Source organism: Rhamphochromis longiceps, linkage group LG12 (assembly GCF_057381845.1).
Source record: "Rhamphochromis longiceps isolate RC_006_pf linkage group LG12, R_longiceps_female_GT1.1, whole genome shotgun sequence".
NCBI classification, from domain to species: Eukaryota; Metazoa; Chordata; class Actinopteri; order Cichliformes; family Cichlidae; genus Rhamphochromis; species Rhamphochromis longiceps.
The window spans coordinates 41,146,215-41,167,909 of record NC_140568.1 but is presented as its reverse complement, the minus strand read 5'-3'; the positions used below and the strand labels follow the sequence as shown (position 1 = coordinate 41,167,909).

At 40.4% G+C, this 21,695-nt stretch overlaps 2 protein-coding genes across 2 annotated transcripts in view; both read left to right on the top strand.

The window, feature by feature from the left end:
• sh2d3cb (SH2 domain containing 3Cb) overlaps nt 1-6,972 on the top strand; it is a 58,424-nt gene extending 51,452 nt beyond the window's left edge. The window contains exons 10-12 of the mRNA XM_085426386.1: nt 1,490-1,601; nt 1,730-1,939; nt 3,084-6,972. Of these exons, the coding sequence (XP_085282512.1) occupies nt 1,490-1,601; nt 1,730-1,939; nt 3,084-3,253 (492 nt within the window). The 3' untranslated portion in view covers nt 3,254-6,972. The remainder of the gene's footprint in view (nt 1-1,489; nt 1,602-1,729; nt 1,940-3,083) is intronic.
• Nucleotides 6,973-7,604: 632 nt separating this feature from the next.
• On the top strand, nt 7,605-13,711 carry tor2a (torsin family 2, member A). Its single transcript, XM_085426387.1, has 5 exons — nt 7,605-7,744; nt 8,191-8,456; nt 9,001-9,176; nt 9,439-9,566; nt 10,689-13,711. The coding sequence occupies exons 1-5, from the start codon at nt 7,624-7,626 to the stop codon at nt 10,931-10,933; spliced, it is 936 nt and encodes a 311-aa protein (XP_085282513.1). The 5' UTR covers nt 7,605-7,623; the 3' UTR covers nt 10,934-13,711.
• Nucleotides 13,712-21,695: the final 7,984 nt, after the last annotated feature.

Sequence of the window (21,695 nt, the reverse complement as noted above, 5' to 3'; positions counted from 1 at the left end):
CATGGGAATCCCCCGGCAGCCTACGTCTATTGCAGTGTAACTAAGGGAGGATTCAGGGTCACCTGGTCCAGCCCTAACTATGCTTTAGCAAAAAGGAAAGTTTTAAGCCTGATCTTGAAAGCAGAGCTAGTGTCTGTCTCCCGAATCCAAACTGGAAGCTGGTTCCACAGAAGAGGGGCCTGAAAACTGAAGGCTCTGCCTCCCATTCTACTTGTAAATACTCTAGGAACAACAAGTAGGCCTGCAGAGCGAGAGCGAAGTGCTCTAATAGAGTGATATGGTACTACAAGGTCATTAAGATAAGATGGGGCCTGATTATTTAAGACCTTGTATGTGAGGAGCAGGATTTTGAATTCAATTCTGGATTTAACAGGAAGCCAATGAAGGGAAGCCAAAACAGGAGAAATATGCTCTCTCTTTCTAGTCCCTGTCAGGACTCTTGCTGCAGCATTTTGGATTAACTGAAGGCTTTTCAGCGAGTTTTTTGGACATCCTGATAATAATGAATTACAGTCGTCCAGCCTGGAAGTAATAAATGCATGAACTCGTTTTTCAGCGTCACTCTGAGACAGGATATTTCTAACTTTAGAGATGTTGCGCAAATGGAAGACCGCAGTCTTACATATTTGTTTAATATGTGACTGTCCGAGCCCCGGGCCTTGGGCAAGACACTTCACCTACCGCCTACTGGTGATGGCCAGAGGGGCCGATGGCCCAATATGGCAGCCTCGCTTCTGTCAGTCTGCCCCAGGGCAGCCGTGGCTACAACTGTAGCTTGCCACCACCAGTGTGTGAATGTGAGAGTGAATGAATAGTGGAATTGTACAGCGCTTTGAGGGCCCCAAAAAGTGCTATATAAATGCAATCCATTATTATTATTATTATTATTATTATTATTATTATTATTACTGTGACTCACCTTTAGTGAAGATGCTTAATTTCAGGAATAGCTAAGAGGCCCACTGATATTTAATGTTATCGCTTACATGATTTAGCCTTCGGCCTTCTTTTGGGTTTCCCTGCCTCAAGGTGTCAGGCTGTAAAATGTCACAATTCTGATATCAGGGTGCTTCATCACATCCTCAAACAAAAGGTGCAAAGTCATTTATTGATAACTTATTAACCTTTCAGTGATTTTATTAACTCAAATGCAGAAAAGTTTCTTCATTTTATATTTTTTCTTAGTTATTGTTAATATATATTTTTAACTTGGCCTGTCTTTTCTGGCAAAGTTTCTGTATATATTCAAAACTGTCTTTACATAAAAAAAGACATCACCTCTGAATATTTTTAGGAATCATATACATCTCAACTATATTTTCAGACTGAAAAAAATAAAGACAGGGACAATTTCTATAAGATTAGCTGTCAAACAATTGTGGGTTCAGCTGTGCAGGTAATACAAATAGTAAGACAAATTGAATAAAACAAATATATACAAAACGAGAGGAAGGCACAAAAGCAATAGTGCTGTTCTTCGGTCTTTCAGGTGTCCCGTCTGCAGGAGACTTGGATGGCGTTACGGCAGCGGCACACAGAAGGTGCCATTCTCTATGAAAAAACTCTCAGGCCATTTATGAAGAGCCTGAACGATGGAAGAGGTAGAGCGTCTCCTGAACTCGACACCACATGATAAAAGCATGGAGAAACAATTCCTGCTCATATCTTGGTGCTACACCATTGTTTCCACAACAAACATGATCTCTGTATCTGTCTTTCAACTCTCCAGAAAGCTGTCCGCTGTCCAACACCACTTTCCCCCACGTCCTCCCTCTTCTGACTCTGATGGAGAAGAATGCAGTGGTGGGTGAGGAGGGGACAGAACTATGGGAGACGGTGGAAGTTGGGGTGGAAGTGGTCATGTTCCACCTCGGGGCGGCGAGAACCATTGCCCAGCTAGGGGGCATCTACCGCTCTAACGCTGAGAGCAAATTACAAGGTGAGAGACAAAAACAAAATGCAGTATGTCTGCTTTATAACATTAGCAAATTAAATACAAGCCTTTAGAAAATTTAAACACGAAAGACCACAGGGATCCGTCTTGGGACCTGCTGTATTTACTCTCCACACAGTTGCCATTCCACTGCAGGAACACGGATCGCATGTTAGGTGCTGCAGCTTACTGCTGTTCTTCATGTTGTTTCTAATGTGCTTTCACGTTTTCCCCTTTCTTTTTTTAAATACTGCTTTCCTCAAGTTCTAGCAGAAAAGTAGCCTAGCATTTCTTAGCAGCCACTTAAGCGTTGGTAGACTAGAGCATGTATTTTTTTTCAATCTGGAAAAAGTCCAACACACTGGTTCCAACCAGGTGGCAACCTGCAATAAAATATAATAAAGTCAGATTGAGGCATGCATGAAATGCATGCAAGTCAAACTACATTTGAAACCTTTTATTGAAGAGACTGGTACATGCTGCAGCATTAAATAATCTGATTATAAAAAATAATTAGGAAAAGTGTTTTAATTTCCTAAATCCCATTCTAAGGTCATTCTTGAGCTGATGGTTTATTTTAAGTTGAAGTTTATATTATTATCAATCAGTAATAAATAGCTTCACGACTGGTAGGCCAAATGAACAACCCAAGGCTGTATAGTGAACTGCAAGAACTTCCTCTTTCACTTCCTGTAAATAAACTCTTCCTTTCTTCTTCTGCTCCTGATGGGGTCTTCATCCATCAGGAGCACCCTATTCCCTATGGGTATGATGTCATGTCACCTCTTGTCACGCCAACCGCAGGTCTCACTTCCATGTAATAAAACTTCTCTTTGCTCTGGCTTCTGTCACACATCACCCCTCGTGCTCATCCACACCCCCTCCACCCTGGCTTCACTCTCTTCTTCACCTTTCTTGTGCACTTTATGTCTATTCTGATAGTTGACCTCCGATATTTAAACTCTACCTTCATTACCTCTGCTCCTTGCAGCTTCCCTGTTCATCCCTCTTATTCACACACATATATTCTGTTCTTGTTCATGTTTGAGACAGGTCCAGTTACAGGGACCTCTGTGGTAGAAATGGTAGTCTCCGGTTCCTTTCTACACTCCTGTGCTGCTAATAATGTTAAACTGATGTGATGTTGCAGGTTTCGGGGAGCAGGCCGAAGTCCTGGAGCTTTTCCTGACCGATTTCCAGATGCGGCTGCTGTGGGGGAGCCGGGGGGCCGAGGAGCAACAGGCTCTGCGATACTCTAAGTTTGACCAGGTGCTCACCGCCCTGTCCAACAAGCTGGAGCCACCCATCAGACGACACTGACCCCAGCACTGTTTTTAGAGGCCTTGTTTATGAGCTCATGCCTACATACATGGACAATTACTGTGTTGGACACTGAGAAGCTCCTCCACTGAAAGCTCATTAAAAGGGAAAGCGCTGTGATCTTTCAAACAAGGAGGCTTCTTAAGCGTGTAGACACCAGAACGAAGCAGTGCACTCACTTAGTTCAAATCTGTCACATGTAGCAGACCGGGATACTTGAAGAGTGAGACTGAAATTTTATAAATGCTTACCTTCCCATACCAGCACTTTTCCAGTTTCTTTTGAAGCTAAACTGATGTAACTCAAGGTTGAGGAACTTTATCTGAAAGCTTCAGCAGAATGACGACAGCTTGTGAAAGAAACCACTAAATGCTTTGATGGAGTCTCCAGAGGGTGTTTTTATTTTTGACTGAGGACTTGCACTCCTTCAACAACGTCACAGATCAACATTGTCCTGTGTTAGTTTACCTAACAAAGGACTCTATCTACTCCAAAGTGGCACTGGGCGACATGATTTGGAAGTGTAAATATTTGGTGCCCTTTAGGTTACCGAGGCTGTGCCTCAGTCTGATAGGCTCATGTTTGTAAATGTTTAAATCTCCCTAAAGGCTGGACCTTAGCTAAATCCACAAACATATGTTACGACCCGTCTAGGGCCAGGCCATAACATTAGCGAGGCACTCGCTTCCCCCCCAAGACCCAAGCAGTCACACGAAACAAATCCGTTAGATATGAGGTGATTTATTTACAATGTGAATAAAGAGAACCAAAACGGGAGTGTCAACACTTCAGGGTGAGCCAAGGCCAAAACAATAAACAGAACAAACCTACACAAATCCCGCACCCCTGACCTTACCAAAACAAAGTCAAAAATAAAGACAGAGTCTGACCTCCTTAACTAACTCAAAACAGGAGAAAACGGGTGATCAAAAGAAACGGCAGCTCACCCCTACCCACTCCACTTCCACAACTTTCAAACGTACTGCAGCCAGCGGCTACCACAGGACTACTGCTGGGTGATGAGGAGAAACGCGAGGACCTCTCTCGCTGTAGCACTCCAGCCTCCTTTTAATGGGCGGGTTCTCCAGCTGGATCCAATCACGCCGGGGCAGTATATCCACGCACCAATCGGAACAGGGCCCTGGCACAGCTAAATTAACATAGAAAAAACACAACACCTGCACAAACAAACACATGGACATACAAGATCGTAACACATATGTCACATTGTAGAATGTAATAACAGAATAACTGTACATCTGCATTTCAGTTTTTGTTTAGTTTTTTGTATCTTTTCAGTAATTAGGATTTTATAATTTGAAGAGAATATTAAATGTAATCTGGGGTCAGTTCGTGTTTCCTCTTTGTTTCCTTTTCTTCTTATTATACCGATGTCACTTTTTAATGTAAGGGGAGTGAACTGATCCTAACTGCACGAGTACGGCACACAGGTGCAGATCATTTTTGTAATCTTAAACAGTTTTACTCTTTATTTATCAAAAAGTGTAAATAAACGTTTATTTCACTGGAGGTTGTTTTATTGAATAAAAACAGTCATGCTTGTGAGCTAGCTGGCAACTCGAGCCGCGCTGCAGCATACACACTAACATGCCTCACTTTCCCCGGGCCATATAACAAAGCCAACCTCTACTTTTTGTGGTCTGTTTAGCTGTAAATTTCCCCTCTCTGCCTTTGACATGTCGGTGCTGAAGCTTTTCTAAATCACTGCCCTACTGTTTCAACGCTTCCACCATTAAAGCTTTTACCTACAGGCTTGAGGAGGTTACCGATCACTCCCCAATGTCAGTCTGTGTGTAGCATATTTTTGCGGAGTGATGAACTCGGGCCCTAAATACCAAACTCTTCCTGTATTCTTCTGCTGTGGTGAATTTACATTTCAAAGTGAATCACCTGCTTCTAAACTCAGTTACAATCAGGAAAATGAAATTAACAAAACCACTTCAGATTTTTGACACTCATTAGTTAAACTGCAGGAAAAGACATAAAGACCTGGATGACCTGTAACTTTGCGATTCTAAGTTCAGATAAAACTGAGGTTATTGTAATAGGACCCAAAGTCTAATATGATGAGAAATATGATATCTTACTCCAGATCACATTACTTTGGCCTCTAGTAACAGTGTGAGGAACCTTGGAATATGTCTTCCATTTGCGCAAAACCTCTAAAATACCTGTTCAGTTGTAAACTTGTTATTAATTTCTGGCTCTCTTCCCAAGCATGCCTTTTGTCCTGTCTTCCTCCCCTCACCTCAATCGGTCACTGCAGATGGCCCCGCCCCTCCCTGCGCCTGGTTCTGCTGGAGGTGTCTTCCTCTTAAAAGGGAGTCGTTCCTTCCCACTGTCGTGAAAGTGCTTGCTCATAGGGGGTCATATGATTGTTGGGGTTTTCTCTGTATGTATTGTAGGGACTACCTTCCAATATAAAGCACCTTGAGGCGACTGTTGTTGTGATTTGGCGCTGTGTAAATAAAATTGAATTGAATTAAAAATTCGTGACTTTTGTTACAGGGTAACACGTATTACAAAGACCATACAAACAAATCATGGAAATGCTTCATTAAAAATGCGTCTGTGCCAAAACCCATATGCAGGAGGTAGAGAACACTGAACATAAAGTTCAAGTTTTAAGTGAAGATTCTAAGTTTAAAAACTTAAGCAAGGGGATCAACAGAATAAATTAAAAGAGCTGCAGAAGACGTAACAGAAATGTGTAGAGATAACACATCACAAGAGAATGACAGGTCTATTTTTTACACTGTGAGCTGAACGGGGATGGGAAACAGGAGACAGCTGGAAGCAATGAAGACAATCAGTCAAAAAGTCTGAGTCAAGAAACTAGAGAAAATGATCAGAGTATAAAGGAAAACAACCCAACTACAAAGAACAGCAAGAAAACTCTCATTAAAAATGATACAGTGGAACACTGGTTAGGTGAAAAGAGTCCCTAGAGTGATAAACCAAAGACAGGAAGTCAAAACACTAAAACGCTCAAAGCACATCCTGTGCTGAAGCAGCACCAACATTCCTTAGTCTGTTCCCCAAACCTCAAAAACATAAACCTGAGGAACTGAAATATACACCCAATTACCATTATTCAAGATGTTTTAAAATGTAACATTGCAAAATATTGTATTTTAGTTTGAAAAAAAAAAAAGGTTTAATCATATGCATGAAGCTTAGGTCACTGTTAATAAAACTACAAAAACAGACATCTCACTGAGGTGCATATCTGAAGTGTGCTGTCCATGACAAAAAGTGAGGGGAAAAAAACCCTAAACAAACAAATTAAGTTATTTTATTTTGCAAGGACCCAGAATGTTATAACACATGACTCCATCAAAGATCATTTTCACATTAATAGCTCCCTCTGCTGTATGCAGGACACAACTTGGATTTATAGCTCTGGGGTTTTTTTGTTTTTTGTTTTGACTTGCTAATAGAAGACCTTTCACAAACACAAACACATTTTATTTGAATTTTTCAAAAATCTACATGTATAATTACATAAAATGGATATTAAACATGTTTAAGAAATTACTTGAATTGCATTTTTAAGTATGATATTTTAACCCAGATGGTTTGTCTCTGTTTCATTTGGAGCTACAACAACAACGTTTTTTTTTTTTTAATATCCTGTTGTTTAAAGTTCCTAGAAAGTATGGAATCATACCAGGTAAATAAGTAAATAAATAAATAAACATCAAAGTGATAAAAAATGAGGTTTAGAGCCATCCCATTTAGGTTTATGAATATAAATTATATAACCTATTACTTTACACCATGTTTCCTATTTTCACCCATGTTCCAGTATGCAAGATTCTATTTATCTAGTAAAATTGAAGGCTACATTATGTATGTGGCCTTTCCGCACTTATTAGTCTACCTTCTGCTTCTGTTTCACTGTTACCTAAACGCCATATGGAATATCTGTGAATTAACTGTAAGTCTCGGGTTCAGGTTTGATGTTTCGACTAAAAACAAGAAAGTTTGTGACTTGTTAGCAACAACTCTGTTAAACGTGCTGTCACAACTTTCTTTCAAACAAACAAACAAAAAAATCCTGATACCAGACCGTTTCGCCCTCTTATTCCCCATTCCAGTTAAAGTAATCTGTCAGGAAGATTTCTAGTAAAGTTTGCCAAAGTCTTACGTTTTTCTGGACTGTGATCCTCCAACGTGTCCTACAATTCACGGCCCGTGCTGGATGCTCTCTGGGAATTGTAGTCCAGTTTGTCACTGAGCTACGTCTTTCTGGGCGCCTTCCGGGGAGGAAAAAACTACAAAATCAGCCGGTAGCGATAAGGAGAAGCTCCAAACTGAGCTTTTCTGTCTACAAGTAGGCAGCCAAAATGTTGGCGACACTGTTTGTGCTGTTTTTGTTCTTTTGTAACCCAGTCTGCTGCGTTTTCCAGAAACTTTACTGCACCATATCGGACAGCTGCGACTGTGACTTTAAGCCGAATATTAGAGGTGAGACGTACTTGTGGATGCTAACCTACGGAGGCTGCTTCGTGTTAGCAAGCTAGCTTGTTTATGAAACTGTATTTTATTGTTGCTGTATTATACTACATATGTTTCCTATAAAAATTATATCCGCTAACTGTTTTTTGTTTTTTTAGTGTACAGTGTTCCCGAGGAGGCAATTAAGGCTTTCATTGTAGCTTATTGCTGATTTTCTAACTGGTATGCTAGCTGGCTGAATAAAAGAAATTTCTTACAATATCTGTAATTAAATTAGCTAGTTGTCTACTTTGCAGGTTTTTCATGACAACAGCCACGAGAAGTAGATTTTTCTTGCTCTGTTTTGTTCCTGAAGCTTATTCCTATAACCCTTTATTGTGGTTATTACAGGGCACCCCACCCCTGTAGTATTGCACCAACAAAGATTGTGACTGTTCTTTTTTTCTGATCGCCAGACTTGGAGTGGGACCTCTACAAGAATGTCTATGGACAGCATCTGGCTCAGGACATTGTGTCAGAGGAGGTGGGGAGGTTCCTTCATAATAAAAGCCCCAGTCAGCCACTGGTGCTGTCTTTCCACGGCTCCTCTGGGACGGGAAAGACGCTGGTCAGCTCTATGCTGGGAAATCATCTGTACGGCTCAGCCATGAGCAGCCCGTATGTCCACCAGTTTGTCCCCACGCTGCACTTCCCCTTGCCCCACCGAGTCAAGCAGTACAGGGTATGTTGAGAAATACAAATGGTTATATCTAAAATCTGAAGTAATGTACTAGTCGTTTTATTGTGTGTTCAATATAAAATGTTTGTTGACCATAACAAAGGGAAGTTTGAATGCTGTCATTCCTAATGTGCAAACAGGACACTGCTTTCTTCTTAGGAACATACATTTAGAACTTACAAGAGAGTCCTGTGATTTTGCTCCCAATTTCAGGGAAGATGGGCTGGTCAAAACAAAAATGATCACACAAGTAGACACAAAAAAGATACTTGACTCATATGATCATTTTTGTTTTATGTTCAGCAGACTCTGTCTATAGAATTAACTAAGTGGGAACTAGTTACTAATCATTTAATTATATACTAAAAGTTCACAAGCGAGTGCCGCCTTTCAGACAACAGTATTTGCAGTTATACATGTTACACAGCCTATAATTAAGTAATAAAAGCAGAACAGCAGCAGACGTAATTAAAAGCATTGTTAGTTGCAGTCATAGGTGATGTGTTGGGAGCTTGTGAAATTAAATATCCATCCTTTGGTTTTGTAGGAGGAGCTGAAGGACTGGGTGCAGGGAAACCTGACGGAGTGCGCTCGCTCAGTTTTCATTTTTGATGAGATGGAGAAGATGCCTCCAGGCCTCATTGATGTCCTGGAGCCCTTTTTGGGTCCGTCTCATGTTGTATTTCGCACCAACTACCGCAAGGCGATATACCTCTTTATCAGGTACTTAACACTCCCCTAATCCAGTGAGGCATGTCCAGTGTTTAGCTTCCTAAAGCACCAAGAAGGATCTATATGACACTAATTCTGCGGATATGAACTCTCTCCAAAAGAAGTTCTTGTATTCTCTTTGTCAAAATAACTTAAAGCTTTCATGAACGGTTAATGCTCAAAACTTTATTTCTCTCCCGGTGATGCTTAAAGAAGAAACTTTTTTTTTTATTACAAAGGGACAGGCAGCTTATTTTGTGTTTCTTGTGTGCAGCACTGCAGGAGAGGAGGTGATAAACAAAGTGGCTCTGGAGAACCGTCAGGCTGGACGAGAGAGAGAGGAGATCAAATTGGACAACCTGCAGGAAGCCATCGCACAGGCAGTTTACAACAATAACACAAGTAAGACTCATTTTACATGTTTAAGTACTCCACACTCTTAGGGTAAGGTGGTTTCATCCCAAACCGCTTCAGAGTTTGATTAAAGTTCAGTACGGTATTTTCTGTGTATAGGATAGAATAAAACAGAATAGAATGGCCCTTGTCATTGTACATGTACAACGAAATTGTGGGAGTTCTCAGCTGATCAACTGAGAACTGAATAAAATATAAATAATAGTAAATATAGTAGAAATAACAAAAAGGAGAAATATAGACAAAAACAAGAGGAAGGCAAATATTAGAGAACAAGTTGCAAAGTGCTTGAAGTAGAAAAAGTAAAAGTAACAATAACCATGATAAAATATTAATGTTTTCTATTTACAGAGCACATAAAATGCTTTACAGATCAATACTTGCGTTCAATAACGTTTAAAGGGAGAAATAAATTAAAAAAGAAGTAACTGCAATCAAATGAAATGGGTCATAAACGCTTGGCCAGTAGGCTGTAGCCTCAGCACCAGATAACAGTCACATGAGAGCCTGGACAAAGACTCAGATTGTTGAGTAAAGGTCTCATAGTTCAGATATGTAGCACAGAGAGAAGCCATGAAGGACCTTGAAATAGATCCTAAAATCAATTCTAAGTCATACTGTGAGCCATTATCAGGAGGTTTAGGGAAAGGTGTGATGTGATGACTCCGGCTTCTGTACAACCTGGATTTTCAGTTGAAGCAGGTGAAGATGTATGTTGAAAGTGTGAGAAGGTTAAGACATTTTAAATGCTGGTGTCAGGAGGTAAAATAGTTTTTTTCATGTCAGTGTTCTCACCTTGGTTTGTTCAAACACAGTGTTTTTTTTTTTTTTTTTTTTTTTACTGCATGTTCACTAGAAGAGGAAGAAGGCAGTGATACTGATGCTTTGGTGCTCTTCCAGAGCTAAAACTGGTCTTCTGACTTTGATTCATTTAAGTTAATCATGAATATAAAATTAAAGCCCATAATAGAAGCAGCATCATTGCTCTGCAGCAGTGCATCATAATGAACACAGAAATTAAGCAGCCTCTTTGAGCTAATTTTCCAGTACATTGCTGATGAAAGCTTTCATTACTTCAGTAACTGAAGTGAGTTTTTACCCCCCATTCAGGCGGCCTCTTCAAGTCCAACATCATTCAGCAGAAGCTCATCACCCGCTTTGTTCCCTTCCTGCCCCTGAGCCGATACCACGTTGAGCGCTGCGTGCACTCACAGCTCTGCCAGCGGGGCAGCTGCAGCCGCAATGACGTGGTGGAGGCAGTAGGGGGCGACATGAACTACACTCCAGCTAAGGGAAAGTACTTCTCCAACACTGGCTGTAAGACTGTCCCTGCCAAAATCAACTTTTTCCTGTGAGCTGAGGGGAACTGGGTTTAACTTTTAGGACTGAAAGGGAAAATCTGAGAAAGATGCTCACATGCAGGTCAGAGCAGCATCTGGAGGCTAGGATGCCCTGGGAGCATGAAATCAAGGGGAGTGAAACTCCTGACTGTCCGGATTTGCAATCAGTGAGTGTCTCCATGAAGGTATAGTTGGCGTTTTCTGACTTTTTCAGGAGTCATGCCACACTCTACCTCAAACCCAGCTCTACCTTTTAATTTTTATATATTTTTGTTGGTATGTTGTGGTTTCAGGTTTCAAAGGCTTCAACTGGAAGTCATTAATTGATGTTTTCTTGTTTTTAGGCTCATTATTTATCCAGTCTTAATTTATTCTTTGTCAACACTGCCATCCCTCCATGGTCACACTGATGAGGAATTGTCACAGGTGTCCAGAGCGGACTAAACAGCTGGAGGTTCTTTGCTGAGTGAGCGAAGACCTTTTTTTGTTTGTTTTGTCTTCATTTCATTTTTCTAATATTTTTCCCAAAAGGGATCACACAAGATTGTTTTTATTTTGGGTAACATTTGTCAGCAATGGGATTTTTGCTAAGTGTTGACTTTCGACGATCATTATCCAAGTTTTTCACCCGGATGAAGCGACATATTTGGCTTGTGGCAAAGAGAGCTTGACATGAAAGTACACGTCATCAGTCGGCTTATTAGAAAGTAGAATATATTTTAGGACTGAAAGAGGTCACAGGATAAAGGAGCTCCTTTGCCAGATCATTTTAAAACAAATGAAAGAAGAAGAGATGAGTTTTACTTTGGGGGAAAAAAAACCCAACTTGTGTGCTGCAGCCCTGCAGGCTCGGTGCCATATTTTGGGAGCATGTGACCACTTCTGCCATCAGGTGGCAGTAAAGACTTTGTTTTAGACAAGTGTAACGGAGGTGAAGCTGAGTTCACCAAGAGCTCAGTGCATTTTAATTCACTTACTCCCATGTGAGTGAGTTCTGTAGTGCTTTTATTTTGTTTCATTGCTTTAAACTGTACTGTAAAGGCAGCAGGTAGGGATGTTTTTAAAACACTGAAAGTGCACTTTATGGAGTATTAAAAAGACCTGGTGTTCTTTGTCAATTATGAAATATTTCCAAAAGTTTGGATTGTTTACACCAAATTACTAATTATAAAGTATTAATTTTTTCTTGTAATAAATTGCGTGTTAAATGCAGTGAAGAACAAGGGTAACGGAGTTCACAGGATGAAGATGAAATTCTTATCGTATCAGGGTGAAGGTTGACACACACAGAGGCTCGTGAAACTCAAGACAGCCGCAGGGATCAGTGTTCATTAGCTTTGCTTTCAGTACAGAAAAGTCTAATAGTCAAATCAAACGCCAGTTTTTTTTGATTGATTTTTACTTTTTCCACTCAGCTTTGCTGTGTTGCTATGGAGAAGGCAGACTCCAGGCTAAAACTCAGTCATGTTTTGTATGAAAATTTTTATGCCATCCATAATCGGCGACAGTTAGACTCCTCACACTACCATGGTTAATACAATCTCCACAACAAAACACTTTGGTTTTTGTCCTTGTTGTTTCTTCTGAGTTACACAAGTTTCAGGTCCAGCTTCTGAACATTCGTGACTGAAGCGTTTGAGGTATTGTGCACCTTTTACTGCTACAATGTAAAGCAAAAATAAAATGTAATGGCACAAGAAAGGTGTTCTGTGCCTTTTGTCCAGTATTTATTTATTAAAACAGGGAGATTTCTCTGTTTTCTTGCATTTTAATAGAAAATATTCTTTTTACTTCTGAGAATATCAACAAATATTTCTGGGACAACTTCACCAATTCCAAGGTGCATGGAAAAGATCAAACATCTGATGGCATGAAGACTCAGTTGATCCTGGTGAAGGCCATAAGCTGAAACGCGTTTGATCACCTAATAAAGTTGTTCCTATTACTTCTGTGAATATGACATGTAACTACAGCTTTATTTGTTTATTTATTTTTGATTCAGTTTTTTAACAATCACCACTCTGATTTCAAAGAAAGATAGTAAAGGGTCCAATTACTTTTTAACCCTTTGGGTGCTTTATGTTGAATCAGGCAACTGGTCACTGCAGAGGTCACTGCAGGACTCCAGGCCTCAAGGGCCGGTGTCCTGCAGGTTTTAGATCTCACCCTGGGTCAACACACCTGAATCCAATAATTACTTCGTTACCAGGCCTCTGGAAAACTTCAAGACATGTTGAGGAGGTAATTTAGCCATTTAAATCAGCTGTTTTGGATCAAGGCCCTGCAGGACACCGGCCCTTGAGGCCTGGCATTCCCCATTCTTTTGCTAAATTAATCTCCAGTTTCTTTTTTTTTTTTCGCTTAACCAACTCGAAGTTACCTTCATTCTTCTGTTTATCATTTATTGTGATTTATTTGCCACACTGGAAACCCAAGTGCTCGGAGCGACTGAATCGAGAAGTTGTTTAACGTAAATAAATTCGGAGTTCTGTGTTTCTCAATCTGAGATAATTATTCCTCCAATCATAATGACACTCATACTGAAAATGCTTAGTAAGACCCCACAATCACAAAAAACTAAGACATTTGCTGCCGCATTCATTGAAAAACTTTGAGGAGCAAGACCCCAAAAGGTTGATTTTGTTCATCCGGCCGTAGCATTGTCAGTGGGAGAAAACGCTACATCCAAGTGACTTCTTCAGTCTCAGCTGACTGCAGGAACAGAATCAACCTTTTGGGATTTACTTACCTGGATGATTGAGCATGCATCAAGACTTTGGGGGTCAAGACTGTGCATGAAAAAGCTGCTGTTAAATTTACTACACTGACGATGCTTTTTAAAGATAAGTCACTGTTTTGTACGGTAATTACATATGCATAGTCTAACAGTTGAAATATCAAGAGACTGAAAGACATCTGTAAAACCTGCAGTGAAGTCAGTGTTCTTCACATAAAGTGGTTAACGACTGTTATTTGCTGTAACTCAACAAGTAGATAATGGTCATGTAATACAACAACATGTTGTTCATTTAAAACTCATCCTTTCTCAACATTATCCAGCACTGAAAACTTTACAAAAGCCTGTTTTTCTGGTATTTTATTACAAATTGCTTCAAAAAGGGTGAAGCATGATTTTTTTTATTTTTTTTTTTATCCACCTGTCCTTGATTGTGAATGACTGGAGCTGCTGTGTATCAGCTCTCTGTACGAGATGCGATGCTGATTAGATCTCTGAGAAAGATGTAGCTCTGATATCTCGTTGAGCAGGAAATTAATAGTTTCTCCATCGGAAATGAACAGGTGTCAGAGGTCTTCAGGAGGCTGTGTTTGTTCACTCTTTTCAGTCCGTGAAGCTACATTCTCACTTGTGTGGACATTTCTCTTAACTTACTTGACATTAGATCCAACTCATTTACGCATGACACCTCATTTTTACACTGAGTTGGCACAGTGGGGTGGTACTTAGCACCATCCTCTCACAGCAGGAAGGTCCTGGGTTTGAATCCTTTCTGTGTGGGTTCTCTCTGGTAAAGACACAGTTGGGGTTAAATTACATGGTGATCATTACGCATCCAGCTGCATTCTTTAATTGCCAACAGGGGGCGATACACGTGTTTGCAAAAACATCTTCAAGTCCCACAGAAGTCTAAGGGGAAACAGGTCTTGGACTGAAAAAACTTTGATGATGGTTTTTGGGCTAAATCACTCATTTTATCTCACATGGTTATGATTTTCAAGTTTCAGAAAGGAGAATTGTCCTGGGTATGCTCGTTAATTAACAATTTGAGATTGACAAGTCATTAGCCAGTAGATCTGTCCCTTGCTGTCACATCTGATTTCAACACAACAGCGGCTCAAATGCACGAAGCCTCGAAACTGGAGTTCATTAACCAATAGGTGACAGCACTGGTGAGTGGTTCTTCATCACTACCATTGACCATTTTGTAAATTAAAATTTAGCGATCAAATTCTGGACGTTTCACTGGAGAAACAAAAGGGAAGGCTGGTGCAAGATGGTCTTGAAATATGGGACAAATCACTGAATTTATAACTAACTCACATTATTTTATGTACAATTTGTGAAAAAGTTCTTGCATTGATTTCAATATAAATATTGGCAATACTTCACAGTCCCTAGACTAGATGTTCCTGTTCATGTTGAGGCTGAGATTCTCATCCACCTAACCTAGACAATTATACCTGATAAACATCATCACATCAGCTGATAGGTAAAAGCACCACCCCATCAGATTTCTTATCTACCCTCTATTGGGACACTGAGTAGCATGTAAATACAAAAAAAAGAATGCAATAATTTGCAAATCTCATAGATGCACATTTTAATCACAAAAAAAAATTAGAAAATATATATTTCAAAATAGCTAGTTTTGAGTTTGATGGCAGCAAGATGTCTCAAAAAAGTTGAGACAGGGACAGCAAAATGCTGTAAAACGTTGGTGTTACTTAAAGAAAACCGCTGGAGCAATATCGTGTATTTAACTGGTAACAGGTTAGGATAGATGGAGATTAGTAACATGATTGGGAATGATACGAGCAGTATAAAGTATAAAATATCTCATCACCTACAGTACATGATATCAAATGAGTCAGAGATTGTGTAATGGATAAAAGTTTGGAAACTAAATTGGATGCCTGTGATCTTATGGCCTGCAGGGCAACACTGGATTAAAAAACAGGCATGATTAATTCATAGAAATCATTGCATGGGCTCAGGAACACTTCCACCAATCAGTGTCTGAACAGCTCATGGAGCCATCCACAAATGCAGAGCAAAGCTCCATTATATATGGAAGAAGTCATATCTGTACAGATCTCATTCTCTGGCCCAAAGCTTGTTTATTATCAACTGAGGCAAAGTGGAAAACATGGATGCACCATCCTCCAGACTAAAGAGGAGAGTGGCCTTCTGGCTTGTTAAAAGCACTCATACTATCATTAACAGTATGGTTTCAAAGTATTCAGTGTTCTTACTTTAAAGTTTTGATATGTTTTCTATATTGTGAATAAAATAACTGTTTATGAGATTTGTAACAATTGTATTTGTTTTTCTTTACATTTTACACTGTCTGGCCACTTTTTTTGGAATTGGCTTTTTCTAAATCCTACCACACAGTCACCTAAACATGAGATTTAAAAATGAACCCTGGAGTCAAAACTCTGGGGTGAAAGTTATTTTTAAAAATTTACATCTTCATATGTTCATTTCAATTCAGTTTTATTGTGTAGCGCCCATTTTGCATGTGTGGGCATGTGTTGCATTTTCTCTCTGCTGCCTTAGGTACCGCGTCTTACAGCTAAACGCATTCAGTAATTAGATAAGGGAGCACAAGAAAGAAGAGCACTCCAGTGCCAGAATACCTTTGTTGGTAGTGTGTGTGAGCAGCACTGTGCTTTGGGTTAACTTCTTGAGTTTCTCTTTGTGCGACAGACTTCTAGGTTTTGTTTGTCTTTATTTTAGGTAAACCTAACAGATGTAAACGGAAACTACCTTTATCCCCACACTGCACTTTCACACATTCACGCCGTGGTATGTGTCAACACGACGTGTAGTTACGTTTCCTGGGAGGGAGGTGCACGTCAGGTTTCGACGTAGAGTTAAAATGGGGTCCCGTCATGATGTAAGTAACGATGATCTGACACAGAAGTATAATTTACCTGTTTAAACAACACCTGGCAACTGTAGGGAGGAAGAACTCCCTTTAAACACGAAGAGGCAGAACTAGGCTCAGGGAGGGGCAGCTATCTAAAGTGACTGGTTAGAGTGTGAGCAGAAACTACACAAAATAAGGAATTGTGCCACATAAATTCATGGGAAAACTGGAGGAGAGGTGCATTACTGGAAGTTTCTGATTTTTACCAGTATTCCCAGATGAAAGAAGGCAGACTTATTTGAATTAAAGAACATAAATTAATCACAAATCACCAAAAATATTCATCACAGAAGAACTGTAGGTCATGTTGGTGTCATCCAAAGTAAGAATCATGGTGCACGGTGCTTCTGAGATTTGAGAACATGGTCGTTTCTCAAACATAATGAAGCAGTTTGGTTGTAGATTCATGTTAGGAGATGAGGTTGGCGTGAGACAAAATTTGGTTTAAATATTGTTTCTTCATTTTGTCAGATTTTACTCTCTTGAGCAACGAGATGTGCTTGAAGTATGCACCCCAAGAAACGTCAAGTTAAACAACATTAGAGTCAAGTTTGTCATTTAAATGTCAAATTTTGGGCCAAGGCCAATGAAAACTTTTCAGATGCTGCCAGATTTACTACAGATTACTGTAGCTTGTTTTCTCAGCCAACTTGGTTTCTTTGGAGATGCCCAACTGCCATTTTTCTCACCTGCTGGAGGTGACCGACCAAACAGGAAACCAGCCAAAACCTCCAAACTTCAGTTTCCTCTCTGCTTGATGAAATTTTGGAAACATCTCCTCATCCTTTCAAAAGGCACCAGGCTGCCTCCTATATATGCCACATCTCACCACGACCCTGCTGTGATGACTTCATCAACCCCCACCCTCTGCTCTCCGCCCTCCACCCCACCCACCAATAGCACCACCACACAGGCTGTGTGAGGAAGAGGAGGGGTTCAAAGGTCAGCTTAGAGGCCTCTTCACCCCAGCTGCTGTTGCTGTGTGCTGCCATCTATGCAGTTCAGGACAATGAGAGACGCAGGGAAAGAAAAAGCCAGGATGACCGTAACACACACACACACACACACACACACACACACACACACACACACACACACACACACACACACACACACACACACACACACACCGCGACCTTTGAGCTTTTTTTTCCACACGCTCCCAGTAGAACAGCTGGACAAGCCTTTATTTTTTCCTAGGTAAGAGTAGTGTAGTTGTATTAATTTATTCTTCTGCAATTTAATGTTGTGCTCCACCCCCAACCTCCTATTCACCACATTTACTTCCTCCTCTCTGCTCCTCCATCAAAATCTGTGTAAAAAGTAACTTTCACCTCACACTTTACCTCCTCACCCCTCGCCAACCCTCCCTTCTTCCTTCCTTCCACCAGAGCTGGGTGGTGACGGTGGCGGGGGCAACAATGGGACGCTGCTCCTTCCTCCCCCCTCCCTTTGCACCTCCACATCTGTGAGTGCCCCTCTGTCTTCTCATTCTTCTCCCTAACCGCTCCATTATTAAGCCTCTTTCACTTGTAAATGTGGCCAGCGATACTTCTGATGGGTCTTTTATGCACGCGGCCGGGGTCAGGAGAAAGGTAGGGGCCACAGTGGAGGGAGGGGGGTGGGTCATGGTTGAGGGTGGCGAGATGGTGGAGGGGCAGTGGATTCAGGAGTCTTGTGCTGTTTTGTTTTTTTTCCTCCCTTTGCAGGCCGGAGTGTGAGGGGACAATTGTGACAAAGAGTTAAATCCTTTTTTGTGTGTGCAGTCATTTGGGACGGTTGGGACGGGCCTGCATTCCTGCAGCCGGCTGTCCCCCCAGTAGGATGGAGAGGAATGGGACGGCATGTAGGAATGAGGTGTAGGAATGACCAGAGTGAGAGCTCACTCAAAAGTTGCACATGATATTTCAATAAATTTGTGTGTGTAGAATAGCATACCATCATATGCAAAAGTTCATAGATTTTAAAAGGAAATATAATTGTGACCACGCTGGCTTCTATCAACCTTTAAATGTAATGGGGAAAATAAATATGGAATAACCGTCATTTTAGTAATCTACTGCCTGAAGTTTGACTTCCAAACATATCTGATCCTGTACAGTGTACAATACTGCAGCTTCAGCAGTGTCAGGCTTTTATGATTTATATTTCGACAGCAGCAGCACTCGGTGAAGACACCAAGTGTTTGACATCTAACCGAAACCATAAAGTTCAAACACATGATGTAATAATCAAGAAAGAAAGAAGCCTGCCAAAGCAAGTCCGACCCCACGGACTCCCATTTTAAAAAACCCAGCTTTACCAGAGAAGTAAACATGTTTACTGTAGCCAGTATCCCCCAGTATTATAGCTGGTATACAAAGCAGGTTACAGGAGAAGAGATGTAGATATTTTGATTAACAGGTGTGTTTGAAACACAGGTAGCTCCAGCTGCAAAATGTCTGCAAAGTACACTCTCAGCTAACTGAGTAAATGGTCTGTACTTGTATAGCGCTTTACTAGTCTCAAAGGACCCCAAAGCACTTTACACATCCAGTCATCCACTCATTCACACACTGGTGATGGCAGCTACATTGTAGCCACAGCCACCCTGGGGCGCACTGACAGAGGTGAAGCTGCCGGACACTGGCGCCACCGGGCCCTCTGACCACCACCAGTAGGCAATGGGTGAAGTGTTTTGCCCAAGGACACAACGACCGAGACTGTCCAAGCCACAATCGAGTAACTGAAATGGACTGCTACATATTCTGCTAAAGTCTCTTAAAGGAATTTTACTGCAACTATGTGACCAATAATCTGGGTTGTTGTGAGATTAATTGTATTCACAACCATTCAAGAAGTCTGCGTTGCCGTCAGTGTAATTTTAGTTGTTGTTTTTTTCAAGTCAAGTCAAGTCAAATTGCTTTGTCGTCATTCCAACCATGTGCAGTGGTACAGTACACAGCAAAACAAGACAACGATCCTCCAAGACCATGGTGCTACATGTGACATAGGCAATCAACACAGGGCTACATAAAGTGCAAGTGTGCAAAAGTTACAAAAAAACCAAAACCAAGACAGTGCAACCCCAGACAGAACAGAATGATACAACAACGACACAGGTTACGCATGTTACTCATCACTAATTAGGAAGTATCTGTGTCTTTGCTGCATTCATGACATTTGTTGATGAAGAACCGAACTTGGTAGCATTAGCTGACAGCTAAGCACTACAATGGTCTCAATATAATCACTTTTGACGTGCTAGAGTCATAGACAGTGGTTAATAGGTACCGTAAATAAATAGCATTGGTAGTTACCAAGATAATGTTTCTGTAAGCGTCACTTTACCATTATGTGCAAGCTCTATAATCAAAATAATATTTTAATGCTAAAATACAATTGCTGTCATTATCAATGAATTTTAAAATGTGCTGTTTTACAAAGAAGCTGTAAAAAATGGCAAAGAGCTTATTTTGTTGTTAAATTACTTTTGTTTACTTGCATTCCTGAACAGAATATTTTCATTTTAATGGTGGAATGCTATATTTAATTAATTACCGACTTAGCCAAATTTAAGCTGCCACTAACTTGATTTTTGTTTGTTATTTGCCAAATAAATAAGTTTTAAACAAGTTGACAGATGTCTGAAATACGGTCGAATACATTTTTTAAGCACTGCAGCTTCTGGATCAGAAAACCTGCCACCAGATGTTGTGGTGCTGACAGCTGTGGTTTAGTGAAAAAGCCTGCAGAAGCTTTCCTTCTTCAAGTTAATATGCTTTTGCCAACTAAATATTTGTCAAATTGCTGCCTGGATCAGACTCACTAGCAATTTTTCTTCTTCTCTTCCAGGAAAAGTCACATTCTTGTGTCTTTCTGAAGTCACGGTGAGATGCTAGAAACAAAGTCTCAGAATTTAACATTTAACAAAGTGTCTCCAACCCCAGAAAAACCCAAAAACTAGACAAGAACAGCAACCTGTGCAGAACAATTTACAACCACAGCTGTCATTCTAATATAATTATTTACAGCTTGCAAGGTGCTGCAGTCCTCTTTACAATAGGAACGGTGATCCAACCCAGCTTCTCCAGTTCATCTCAATGGACAGCAAACACAGGGCTGGTTGGTGGGGTGTATACACACACTAGACAATATGGTGGGGACACGAAAGGAGAATGGAATGTACCATTCAGTAACCTGTAACAAAGCTTACAGCAGACTAGACTATTATTTCGAGTCCAACATTTTGATTATACTTGATATATCTGGTGACATTTTTGCCAGCCTTGGCAGATGTAAAATGCTACTTTATTAAACAGATATGGTTCCTTTACACAGAAGGTGCTCTTTGATGGCAGATCATGACACGCCATATTAAAATACTTGTGTCAGTACCTCCTAAATTTTCACGCCACTAGATAACTCTTTTAATATATTCAAGTTTGGGTTTCTGCTTAGGTTTGACCATATTTGTTATGTTTGACGTTTTGATTTTAAGTGAGATTTTTTTTTTTTATTCCTGATTTTTTTCTTCTTTAGTATTCTTGGATGGTTAACTTTAGTTTTATTACAGTGTTTAGTTCCCTCAGTGTTTCCCTTTTCATTTGTCCTTTCTCGCTTTCTGTGTTTATGCATTTGTCCTTCTGTGTTCCCTTCATCGTGTTTTCGTGTTTGATGGGAGTATTCTTGTCTCCATGTTTAGGAACAGGTGTTTTAGGTTGTGACCTTTTTTACTTTGGTAGATTGGTTGATAGATTGTTGTCTTGATTACTTTCATCTGTTTGTTTGTTTCTAGTCCCTGGTTACTCCTCGGTGTATAAATAGTCCTTCCTTCCTCTTTGTCTGAGCCTGTGCATTTTGGATTTGTTCTCATTTAGTTGCTTTTCCTGTTTGTTTTTGGTCTGCATTGGGTCAACCTTTGATTTCAACCTGACAAAAAAGAACTTTAGGTTAGGTTTAGGAATAAGATTATGTTTTTGGGATGAAACAGTTAGATTAAGTAATAATTCAGAAGGAAATAACACAATGTTTGAGATCAAAGCATGTTTTTGAGTGCCTAAATCTAATGAGCATGGGGAAAAAAACTAAACAAAGTATTCCAACCAGCTGGTCGACCAACCAGC